The sequence below is a fragment of the Mustela nigripes genome, chromosome 1 (assembly GCF_022355385.1).
Source record: "Mustela nigripes isolate SB6536 chromosome 1, MUSNIG.SB6536, whole genome shotgun sequence".
Classification (NCBI taxonomy): Eukaryota; Metazoa; Chordata; class Mammalia; order Carnivora; family Mustelidae; genus Mustela; species Mustela nigripes.
This window is the reverse complement of record NC_081557.1, coordinates 147,571,209-147,584,313: the sequence shown is the minus strand read 5'-3', so window position 1 is coordinate 147,584,313 and position 13,105 is coordinate 147,571,209. Positions and strand designations below refer to the sequence as shown.

The 13,105-nt window shown below is 42.5% G+C and overlaps 1 protein-coding gene across 1 annotated transcript; it reads left to right on the top strand.

Annotated features, from left to right (window-relative positions):
- Window positions 1-1,294: 1,294 nt before the first annotated feature.
- TLR2 (toll like receptor 2) lies at window positions 1,295-11,657 on the top strand. The gene is made up of 2 exons (XM_059375055.1): window positions 1,295-1,582; window positions 9,094-11,657. The coding sequence occupies exon 2, from the start codon at window positions 9,110-9,112 to the stop codon at window positions 11,465-11,467; it is 2,358 nt and encodes a 785-aa protein (XP_059231038.1). The 5' UTR covers window positions 1,295-1,582; window positions 9,094-9,109; the 3' UTR covers window positions 11,468-11,657.
- Window positions 11,658-13,105: the final 1,448 nt, after the last annotated feature.

The following is a 13,105-nucleotide window of genomic DNA, read 5'->3' as shown; positions in this document are numbered from 1 at the left end:
GACATATAGAGTTTATTAGATTCGGGGAAAGGTACTGGAAAGAATTTTTCTTAGGTACGCAATTGAGAACTCATGAGGAAGAGAGGTGGGGATTTTGTAATAAGAAGAAAACCTTTTCAGGGAACCGCAGAGCCTGGATCATTAGGGAGAGAGAGAAATGTCTGCATAGTCGGTAACCTGTATAGAAAATTAGACTCCACCCTCTCAAGATCACATTCACGCCTTTTAAATTTGCCTAATATCAGAAACTTTAATGAGGATTAGGAATGTGAAATAGGGCAAGAGAAGAAACCCTGGATTTATGGTAAAATTCTCATTTCAAACCTCAGTTGTGTCACAATTTACATGGCATTTCCTCCTTTTTAAAAAGAGAAACAAGAATGCTTTCTCAGCCTTAATCTGTTAAGATCAAATGTAATTATGAATATAAACTGTACTGTATGGATATTATTAAGGCAGTTTAGTTTTTTTTTTTTTTTTAAAGATTTTATTCATTTACTTGACAGAGAGAGACACAAGCAGGGGGAATGGGAGATGGAGGGCTTCCCGCTGAGCAGGGAGCCCCATCCTAGGACTCTGGCATCATGACCCTAGCCAAAGGGGGGGGGGGACATTTAACGACTGAGCCACCCAGGCGCCCCAAGGCAGTTTAAGTTTTAAAAGGTAGTTTGTTTCCCTTATAAACATTCTTCAGTAGTTTCTGAATGAAACTAGTTTTCTGGCAATGAAAAAAGTCGATCTTAGGCTGTTTTTGGAATTACTTTGAGATGGAAGTTCCAGGGATGGAACAGAGCAAGGTTAGGATTTGGATTCAAAATCCTCGAGATAAGTGGGAGACCCCCATCTTTCATGGTCAGAATATGGACGCGACAATAGGTGCTCCAGTCAGTGAACCACCGGGGACAGCCTCAGGATTGAAAAAAAAAAGTCCTTTTTTTGCTCCTCAGGCGAAATTTTGCTCTGTTGGTCTGGATAGTGACTGGTAAGCTATTTTAATATCGGACAGCATAGACAGGCGGATGGGCGCGGACCCTGGAGATACCGCGAGCGGGTGATAAGTGTTGGAGCCCGGCGCGGGGAGAAGCATGAACCTGAGCTCCCAAGGATGGAGAGGAAGGGAGAAGGGGAATTTAAAGACTGCGTGTCCGGGTACGGGAGGCTTTGAATGCCAAAGCTTCAAGAAAATACTGGTTGGGTAACTAGCCACCGATTGTGAAATCTTCCTCCGTGCTCCGGGAATTCACTCACCGGGGCCGCTGGCAGTCTCGGTTCTCTTTTCTCCGCCTCGGACCTCCAACAGCCCCAGCGCCCTCCTGGCACCCTGGCGGCCCCGGGTTTCCCCCCGCCTCCGTCTAAGTCATTTGAGTAGCCCGGGGCCAAGGCGGCGGCTGCGGCGGCGCGGACCCTCTGGCCTCGCCTCCCCCGCGCGGCGGCGCGCGTAGCGGACGGGCGTCCCCGCACCCCGCGAGGAGGGACCGCAGGCCCGCGCACTTTTACTTTCGCTGCCCTCCTCGAACGGGGCGCGTCGCGTCGTCCCGCAGCAGAGTAGGCGCGGCCCGACAGCGGCTCGGTCAGCTCCCAGGTACGTCGGGCCTTTCCCGTCACCGCCCTTCAAAGCTGCCCCCGCAGCAGTCCGCAGGGGTGCGCTGGGCGCCGACGCGGTCGCGGGGGATCCCCGCTAAGCCATCGTCTGAGCGCGGAGCCGGAGGCTGGCGGGCGGGCGGGGGTGGGGGAAGAGCCCCCGGACACCAGGGCCCGACGCTTTCGCGGCCCGGGTCTGCGCGCCTCGCTTCTCCCCGGACGGGGGCGACGACGGTCTGGTAGAGCTTTCAGGTGGCGCGAGCGTCCCTCTGGGAGTGTGTCTGCGCTCCCCGGTTACTGCAGGGACCGAACCCCGCAAGTGGGAAACCCATCGCCGCGAGAAGTGGGGAAGGGTCAGTAGTGCAGATCCGCGCGGGACTCTCGCACCCTAACCCCGAGCCCGGCCTCTGCGCTGGGGTGAGCTTCACTGCCCCTGCGTGTGCCTCCGTCCTTAAAATATCTGATGAGAAAGTAACTTAGAGCTTTTAAGCTTGGGTGAGTTCTTGAAATAAGAATGCCAGGAAGTTCCCCCTTCTAACTTTAACTTCTGTAAATGAGAACTTGTGTTTAGAACTTAGATACAAGCCAGGATAGAGTTTTTTACTGCTTTCTGGGGGACGGGAGTTGATGGGCTGATTAGGTGTAAACAGCTCAGCCGGCTGAGATGATGCTACTCTTACTGAAGGTCTTGTCTGCACTTGTCATTAACTCAGATCTTTACCCAAAAGCAACTGGTGGATAGGGTGGCCTCACTTGAAAGCAGAGATCAAAAAAGGAAATGGCAAACATCCTATTTGAAAATGGCTTATTCACCGGTATTTTAAGTTTCTTCCTGTTCTAAGCAGAGAACATTTGCATCTTTAAACTTTTATAATGCACTCATTTTATGAAAATTGCCAGAAGTTTACAGCATGTTTTGTTTCTAAGGTATCAGTTAAAATTTTTTGGATTGTTTTCGTTAAGAATTTGGCTTCGTTGATTAAATACCTTATTTTGATTTTCCTGATTGAGCATGATTTATGGTTAAACGGCATTGTGGGGGTGACCTTCTTATCAAGATCTCCTAACAAATATAAGTTGTGTTTACTCCTTATTAATAAGAAGCTTGCTTTTCCAGATGCCTGGGTGGCCCAGTGGGTTGAGGCCTCTGCCTTTGGCTGGGGTCATGATTCCAGGGTCCTGGGATCGAGCCCCACATAGGGCTCTCTGCTCAGCAGGGAGCCTGCTTCCCTCTCTCTGCCTGCCTCTCTGCCTGCTTGTGATCTCTTTCTGTCAAATAAATAAATAAAATCTTTAAAAAAAAAAAAGAAACTTGCTTTTCAAAATTATGTTTTCCCCCAGAATAGCATTTAAAATTTATATTATTTTTCCTCGTACCAAAAAGCCAGGCCTGAGTTTTGACGCTGTCTTCTTTATCAATTACTAAATTTTAAAAAATGCAATCGTTACTTCTTGCTGCTTACTCTTACGAAATTTATTTATTTATTATTATTATTATTTATTTTTTAAATTGTGGAAGAACATATGTCTCGGGGTACTTCTTTCAAAGATGGACTATGGATAAAAACTATTTTTTTTTGCTTTTGAATGTCTGAAAATGTCTATCTCACCTTTGCTCTTGAATGATAATTTAAATGGGTCTCGACGTCTAGATTGGCAGGTGTGTCTTCCCTGCCCTTTGAGGATTTCATTACATTGTTTTCAGGCTAGATCAGGAATTTTTATTCTTTTTTGCTGAGGATTCAATATGTATTTATAATTTGGCAACTTATTTTTTTTCCAGTTTGAAAAAAATGTTTAGCTATTCTGTCTTTTAATATTTGGATCCACAGCAGCGTACATGGCAGGCTTGGAGTTCTGATTTCTTACAGAAGACTTCTAGAAGGCTGGGATTCAGCTAGGACCAGAGGGCAGAGACTTTTTAGATCCCTGTTCAGATAAAGGGTAGCCTTTTCCCTGCCTGTGGCTTTATGGAGAGTACACTTTCAGTTCCCAACGGTGCATTGGGCTCTCCATTCCTTCTCCACTCCGGCTTCGGCTTTGTGCAACCATTACAGCAGTAGCCTTGATGTGGGTTATCTGGTCATGGTTCGCTAGAGACCATGGGACTTCAGGTTCCTCTCAGTTCTGGATCCGCAGATGTGCACAGCCTAAGTTGCCGGTCCTGCCAGGCTTACCTGTCAGACTGGTATCTTTCCCTGGGTCTTGGGCCAGTAACGCTGCTTCGCCACTCTGTCAATATTATGAATTCTTTAAGCAGATGATTTTTATACTTTGTACAAACCCACAACCCTCATTAGATAGGGTCCCACTCTTGCTCATTGTAGCCACTGCTTTTCCCTTTCTCAATGTCTTACTCCGTGGAGCTCTCAGCCCCATGCTGTAATGTTGAGGGGAAATGGGAGGAGAGAGATGTGACTGTCATCTTCAGTGCCAGGTTGTAAGTGGTCCTGTTGGCATCACTGGTAATTGTTATTTGTTGAAAAGTCACCATGCCATAAGTACCACATAATATTTGTATGAAACGCCCAAGATCCCTGCTGTTACGAATTTTATAGTTGAAAGACAGAAGGCTAGGAAACATTTTAAAAATAGATGTATTTGACCTTTTTTTTTTTTTTAAAGATTTTATTTATTTATTTGACAGAGAGAGATCACAAGCAGGCAGAGAGGCAGGCAGAGAGAGAGAGAGAGAGAGAGAGAGAGAGGAGGAAGCAGGCTCCCTGCTGAGCAGAGAGCCAGATGCGGGACTCGATCCCAGGACCCTGAGATCATGACCTGAGCCGAAGGCAGCGGCTTAACCCACTGAGTCACCCAGGCGCCCTATGTATTTGACCTTTAAGTCTCAGCTGAAAACTAGTATAAATTTCTTAAAATTGGTGCTATTTATTATAAAATGGAATTGATCAAGTGAATTTTGGTTGTCCAGTACAGTTCATACTAAGATGATTTTTTTTCAATAACTGATTCAGCAGAAAGACAATGGGATAACTATAGTAACAAATATAGTACCAAATATTTTTTTTCAATAACTGATTCAGCAGAAAGACAAGGGGATAACTATAGTACCAAATCATCTTACCCCTGTCAGTTTTAGGAGTAGGGACAATACTGGATCTATAGTCTTTATGGGTTAGTTTCTGTTGCCTGCTTTTCTGCTCTTCTCTACTCATTATCTTTACTTCCTATAGTACCTGGTTGTCTTTTATGGTGTACTGGACATACACTTTGAAAAACTGTTTGTAGGAAGAAATCTGAGGCCCAGATAATATTAGTCTCTTCTAGAGAAAATTTCCCTTAACTTCTGCAGGTAGCTGTGAGCACTAGCATTCCAGAAATCCTCTTCATCCATTTTCAGAGACAGAGACTGTCTGAACCACCCGGATAGATCAGAGCTGTGCTATGGTCTACCTAAGGGCTTAGTTTCTCCTGGTTTAGCTTTACCTTTCCATCCATGATTGCCCCCGACCTTAACCTTAAGTGTTCCATCCCTTAAGGCTGTCAGAGTGTCGCGCAGCCTATCAGATGAGGCTTATTGTATTCAAGGTGATACAGGATGAGGTTGAAAATTTTGGCAGAGAACTGGAAACTGTAAAAAATGACATAGCGGATGGGGAAAAGAACCAAAGAGAAGTTAAATAGATGAAGATGGCAATAACTACAAAATTTAAAAGCCATGGATGGATCCACCAATAGATTGAACACAGCTGGAGAGAGAATAAATTAGAAAGTACATCAGAAGAGAGTATCGAGACTGAAGCTTGAAGAGACAAAATATGGAAAGAACAGAAGAGAAGGGGCCTGGAAAATAGAGCTAAACTAGTGCTTAGATGAAAACGTCTGACCATAAATGAATATATTAGAAATGAAGAATGGCTGAAGATTAATGAGCAAGCATGTACCTTAAGAAATTAGAATAAGAACAGTAAAATAAATCCAGAGGAAGCAGAAGGAAGGAAATAGTAATATAAGAATAGAAATTAGTGAAATAGAAAAGAAATAGAAGATCTATGAAATGAGAAGCTGGCTTTTGAAATGCTAGTAAAAAATGATAAACTGCTGACCACCAAGACAATAAAAAAAAAAACAGGCACAAAGAACTCCATCTAAGGGATAAGACAGGACATTGAAATAGTCAGAGGATGTTCTGAGTAACTGTGTCAATAAATTTGAAAATTTAAAAGAAAATGATAGATCCCTTGAAAAATACAATTTACCAAAAGCTGACAGATAAGAAAAAGAACATCTGAATAGTTCCATAGCTGTTAAGTATATGTAATGTATTTTACAAAAACAAGATAAATGTACAGATAATAACAACAAAAACTGCAGGCTCAAAAGGCAGCATTGGTGAATTCTACTCAAGGAAAGGAAGTGAAATGTATACGGCAATTTTACTCTCAATATAGATGGAAAATTCTAGAGAAAATATTAGTGAATAAAAAAATCCAGTAAAATATAAAAGACTAACTTGGTTTTATTCTAAAAAGACAACATTGTCTCAGCACTAAATAAATCAAAGTAAATCACCAGTATTCTTAGAGTGAAGGTGGAAATCCATGTAATCATCTCAGTGGATACAGGAAGATAAAAAAGAATTTGATAAAATTCAACATTCAGTAATCAAGAAAACAAAATAAAGGTATTCAGATTGGAAGAAAGAAAAAAGAACCCATTACTTCTGGGTGATATGATTGTGTACATGGAAAATAAAAATAATCTACAAACTGTGGAATTACTAAATCAGTTTAGCAAGGTTGCTTAAGTGCATGGTAAACACATAAAATTTAATTGAATATATATATATGTGCGTGTGTATTTCCAAATAGTGTTACCAGTACAAGGCTAAGACAAATAGATCAGAATTGAGAGCAGTGAGACACACTCACTCCTATGAGGACATGTGGCTATTGGCAAGGGTAAATATTGTTGATTGTTTCCCCAAAATGATCTTTTTAAAAATGATGCTGGGTCAATTGAATATCCATATCAGAAATAAAACGAATCCAGTCCACTATTTCAAATATTAATCCCTAGGAATAAAAGGCAAAGCAATAAAGGTTTTGGAGAATAATAAAGAGGGGCACCTGGGTGGCTCAGTCAGTTGGGCATTTGCCTTTGGCTGGGGTCATGATCCCAGGGTCCTGGGATTGACTCCTTAGTCAGGCTCCCGACTCAGCAGGGAATCTGCTTCTCCCTTTGCCCCTCTCCTGCCAGCCCTCCTTGCCCTTTCTCTCAAATAAAGAAAAAATAATAAAGAGAATATCTTCATGATACCATAACAAAGGCTTTTTAAATAGGCCACAAAAATGACTACTAAGAAACAAAATAGAAAACACAAGAACGTCTGTTCATCAAAAGAACTCATGTAGAAAGTGACACGGAAAGGTGTAGAGTGGGAGAAGATGGAGTCATACCTTGTTTTGTTGCCGGGGGGTGAGTTCTGGATTTTTTTACATATTTAAGTTATGTAACAACCCTGTATTGAACAAGTCTGTTGCTGTCATGTTTCCAACAGCACTTGCTCACTTTGGGTGTCTGTGTCACCTTTCAGTAATTCTGGCAATATTTCAAACTTTTCCACGCTTATTATATTCATTATGATGACCCATGATCAGTGATGATGACTCACTGAAAGCTCAGATGATGGTTAGCCTCCGTTAGCAAGAAATTGTTTTTATTTTTGTTTTACTTTTATTTTTTTAAGATTTTATTTATTTATTTGACAGAGAGAGACACAGTGAGAGAGAGAGAGAGAGAGAGAGAGCACAAGCAGGGGGAGTAGGAGAGGAAGTAGACTTCTGGCTGAGCAGGGAGCCCAACATGGGACATGTCGACATGGGATCCCAGGACCCTGAGATCATGACCTGAGCTGAAGGCAGACACTTAACTGCCCGAACCACCCAGGTGCCCCAATAAATCATTTTTAAATGAAGGTATGTACTATTTTTTTAAAGACATTGCACATTTAACAGACTACTGTGTAGTGTAAACTTAGCTTGTGAGTGCACTGGGAATCAAAATTCATTTGACTCCCTGTATTGGGATAGTTGTTTTATTGTTGTGGAACTGGAGCCGCAATATCTCTAAGGAATGCCTGTATCTGTAGCACATGCATCTTCTATTCTGAGAGTATATATCTTTATTTATGTGTATAAATTATTAAATTAAGTATTAAGTATATATAATTTAATATTTATTATAATTATTAAAATAATGACAATCCAGTAGAAAACAGTAGGTCAAACACTGAAACCGTGCACATTGCAGATGAAGATGTTCAGACTCCTTAGTAGTCCAGGAAACAGATTCAGATTACAGTGAGATGACACTACCTCCTACCAGAATTGCTGAAATGAAAAAGATTGGCCGTGCACAGTGGTGGCAAGATGTAGAGCAGCTGGGCTCTCATACAGTGCTGATGGGAATGCCAACTGTGGCTTATCCATACTATGAAACACTGCCACCCATTGGGAAAGAATCAGAAATGTCAGGGGCACCTGGATGGCTCAGTTGGTTAAGCATCTGCCTTCGGCTCAGATCATGGTCCCTGGGTCCTGGGATCGAGCCCCACATCAGGCTCCTTTCTCAGCGGGGAGTCTGCTTCTCCCTCTCCTTGTGCGTGCGTGCTCGCTTGCGCACGCGCTCTCTCTCTCTCTCTCTCTCTCTCTGTCAAATAAATAAATAATTTTAAAAAGGAAAACCTATTTAAAAAAAAAAAAAAGAATAGAAGTGCCTCTCTGTGTGGAAGTAGGAAGATGTCAAGCTACATTGTTAGGTGAGAAGTGAAAGTCCAAAATAACTCTGCATAGTGTGGCCCCGTTTATCTAGAAGAGACAGGAGGTGATGCCAAGCAATTGCATTAGGGCGGCCATAAAAAATCTGGCAGCAACAGCTATTAATTTCCAAACCAATTCATGTATTAACATTATGTATGTTTTAACTCTCTCTGCCTATAAATTATATAGCCTGTGTTTTGATAATCTCTCATTCTGTGAAGGTGGGAAATTAGTTTTACCTATAAAAAGTGTCCTTGGGACCATGAGCAGGGGGTGAGTGGGGGAGAGGGAGAGCAGCTCAGCAGGGAGTCTGATGCAGGGCTTGATGTCAAGACCCTGAGATCATGACCTGAGCTGAAGCCAAGAGTTGGACACTTAACTGAGCCACCCAAGCCTAACTCATTTCTTCACCTGCTGGCTTATTCGTTCCTCCATTCATTCATTTCCTCATTCTTTTGGCTCATGCTTAGTGAGTCGTGCTCTGTACTCCAGATGGTATTGGGCTTTTAGGTCATGGCATAGGGGCAGAAATCTTGGTCGGTATTGCTGGATGTGTCAGGGAACTCATTTGTCATCCTCATTCATACATTCCATTTGCCTCTGTTTTCCTGGTAGAGAGTGTGTGTGTGTGTGTGTGTGTGTGTATGTTATGTCTTACAAAACATTTCTCAGGAACAGGAGTCGTGATAAACTGTCAAACACAACTGCTCATTTGAACCTCTTTTATTTGTAGGTTGGACCCCTGGACGATGTCACGTGTTTTGTGGACAGTATGGATGTTGGGGGCTGTAACCAAACTCTCCAAGGAAGAGGGCCCTGATCAGGCTTCTTCTCCATCCTGTGACCCCATGGGTGTCTGTGATGGCCGCTTCAGATCTTTAAAGTCCATCCCGTCAGGGCTCACGGCTGCTGTGAGAAGCCTTGACCTCTCCAACAATGAGATTACTTACATCCGCAACAGGGACCTGCGGGGCTGCGTGAACCTCAAGGCTCTGAAGCTGGCGTCTAATGGAATTAATGCCATAGAGAAAGATTCTTTTATTTCTCTGCAGAGTCTTGAACATTTGGACTTATCCTATAATCTCTTATCAAACTTATCATCCTCCTGGTTCAGGCCCCTTTCTTCCCTAAAGTTCTTAAATTTACTGGGAAATCTTTACAAATCCCTTGGGGAAACGCCTCTTTTTTCTCAACTTACAAATTTGCAAATTCTGAAAGTAGGGAGTATTGACAGATTCACTGAACTTCAGGAAAAGGATTTTGCTGGGCTCACTTTTCTTGAGGAACTCGAGATTGATGCTTCAAATCTCCAGAGGTATGAGCCAGAGAGTTTGAAATCCATTCAGAACATCACCCACTTGGTTCTTCGTATGAAGCAGCCTGTTTTCTTGCTGGAGATTTTTGTAGATCTTTCAAGGTCCTTGAAACATTTAGAACTGAGAGATACTCACTTGAACACTTTCCAGTTTTCGAAAGCATCCATCAGGGAAACAAATACATTGATTAAAAAGTGGACGTTTAGAAACGTGAAAGTCACTGATGGAAGTTTTAGCGAACTTGTGAAACTGCTGAATTGTGTCTCTGGAGTGTTAGAAGTCGAGTTTGAGGGCTGTACCCTCGATGGGCTTGGTGATTTTGACATATCCGATATGGACAAAATTAAAAATATAGGTGGGATAGAGACCTTAATAGTACGGAGGTTGGCTATTCCATATTTTTACTCATTTTATGATATGAGGAGTATCTATTCACTTACAGCAAACGTGAAAAGGGTCACAGTAGAAAGCAGTAAGGTTTTTCTGGTCCCTTGCTTACTTTCACAACATTTAAAGTCACTAGAATATTTGGATCTCAGTGACAATTTAATGGTTGAGGAATCCTTGGGAAACTCAGCCTGTGAGCAGGCCTGGCCCCTCCTGCAAACCCTAATTTTAAGGCAAAATCGTTTGAAATCATTAGAAAAAACCGGAGAAACTTTGCTTACTCTGAAAAACCTGACTAAGCTTGACATTAGTAAGAATAATTATGTTTCTATGCCTGAAACTTGTCAGTGGCCAGACAAGTTGAAATACTTGAACTTATCCAACACGAGAATATACAGTGTCACCCGTTGCATCCCCTGGATGCTGGAAATTTTAGATATTAGCAATAACAACCTCGATTCCTTTTCCCTGATTTTGCCACAACTCAAAGAACTTTATATTTCCAGAAATAAGTTGAAGACCCTACCAGATGCCTCCTTCTTACCCATGTTACATGTCTTGAGAATCAGCAGAAATACAATAAGTACTTTCACTAAGGAGCAACTTGATTCTTTTAGCACATTGGAGGCTTTGGAAGCTGGCAGTAACAATTTCCTTTGCTCCTGTGAATTCTTGTCTTTCACTCGGGAGCAGCAGTCGCTGGCCCAGATCCTGACCGACTGGCCAGACAACTACCTGTGTGACTCTCCATTCTCCGTGCGCGGCCAGCGGGTTAAGGACACGCGGCTCCCGGCCTCTGAATGCCACCAGGTGGCTCTGGTGTCTGCCGTGTGCTCAGTCCTCTTCCTGCTGATACTGCTCACGGGGGTCCTGTGCCACCACTTCCATGGGCTGTGGTACCTGAAAATGATGTGGGCCTGGCTCCAGGCCAAGAGGAAGCCCAGGAAAGCGCCCCCCAGGGACGTGTGCTATGATGCCTTCGTGTCCTACAGTGAGCACGATTCCTACTGGGTGGAGAACATGATGGTCCAGGAGTTGGAGCACTTCAACCCTCCCTTCAGGCTGTGCCTTCACAAGCGGGACTTTATCCCCGGCAAATGGATCATTGACAATATCATTGACTCCATCGAGAAGAGCCACAAGACCATCTTTGTGCTCTCAGAGAACTTTGTGAAGAGCGAGTGGTGTAAGTATGAGCTGGACTTCTCCCACTTTCGACTTTTTGATGAGAACAACGATGCTGTCATTCTGATTCTTCTGGAGCCCATTGAGAAGAAGGCCATCCCCCAGCGTTTCTGTAAGCTGCGGAAGATAATGAACACTAAGACCTATTTGGAGTGGCCCACAGATGAAACTCAGCAGGAAGGGTTTTGGTTAAATTTGAGAACAGCACTAAAGTCCTAGATTCCTTCATTAAAGGCCAGTCTGGGTCTGCTGGTGGTCTTTGTATATCACTAGTGGTAGCTTATTCTGACACGGTTGTATGGAAACTGTTTGCATACTTGCTTATTAAAACCAGTAACACTGTTGATATTTTGCTTTTGTTTTATAAAAACTACCAGAGTAAAAATAAAAGGTTCTTGGTTTTTCTTTATCCTGTGAGATAATCATGATCTAGTCCATTACTGACATCAAGATTATCTGTAGCTTAGTTCCTTAGGAAATAGCACAAACGAACAGACCTCATAGGAATATGTTGGTCAGTTTTCTGCAGAGATACTCATTTGTGTCTGCAGATGGCATTCTCTGCCCCACTTGACTGTCTCCTCTGTTTGACTACTCTTGAGAACAACAGGGCAAAATGTTGGGGAACTCAGCCAAACTTGTCGCTATTCCTAGAAAAAAAGTGCCTTGAAAATTTTTCAGGATGCAGAATACCTACATGGTGATGTCACGTGACCTGGGTCTGCCTTTCTAGGTGTTGGATGGGTTTCTTCAATCACAGTTACTTGAGAGAGACCCTAGAACACCATATACAGTAAATTGTATCTTTCCATGGAAATGACACTGGTGAAGAAGAGCTGACCTTTGAATAATGCAGGAGGGGCAGTGATATATCCTCTCCCCACTGTGCACTTGGAAATCTGTGCATGTGACTTTGACTTCTCAAAACCTAAGTACTAGTAGTTTATGGTAGACCGGTAGCCCTGCTGATAAACAGCTGATTGACACACATTTTGTATGTTATATGTATTATATATGGTATTCTTACAAAAAAGTCAGCTAGAGAAAAGAAAATGTTAAGAAAATCAGTAATCTGTGCATAAACGGACCCACACTGGTCAAACCACTGCTGTTCAAGGGGCAAGTGTGAATAAAATACTCTATTTAGAGGACTTCAAAGGAAGCTCCCATATCCCTGACTCTGATCTTCCTTCAACCTTTTAGCTCAGTGTGAAGTTCTAATGAGTTCCGAGTTACCCAATATTCTAATCCATTTCCTCTGGAGCATCTTGCTTTTTTTTTTTTTTTTTCTTGTGAAAAAGCCTTATTTCTGACTCTAAAAAAGTCTCTTTCTTCTCCCTCTGAACATGTGAGCTAAATAGATTTTTAAATTTATTTTAAAATCTCTATACCTAGAGATTTCTCATAATGACTCCAAAATAGTTGATACACAACAATTTAAAGACAGACACTACTTCTGCATGTTAATTTTTAAAAAGATTTTATTTTTAGTTTTGCAAGAGAGAGGGAGCATGAGCGAGCATGAGCAGGGGGGAGGGGCAGCAGGAGAAGCAGACTCCCCACTGAGCAGGGAGCCGGATGGGCTCAATCCCAGGACCCTGGGATCATGATCTGAGCCAAAGGCAGACACTTAACCTTCTGAGCCACCCAGGCGCCCTCCATATGTTAATTTTTATAATCTAGAGTTAATACTACATTTAATGCAATTAATTAAGCTCAGAGCTATTCACTGATTCATTCCAAATTTCTTCCTAAACTGGGAGCCACTTGTGAAAGAAAGTGAACTTTGCCTGACCTGCTCAGTTCTTCTTTTTTTTTTTTTTTAAGATTTTATTTATTTATTTGAGAGAGAGAGTG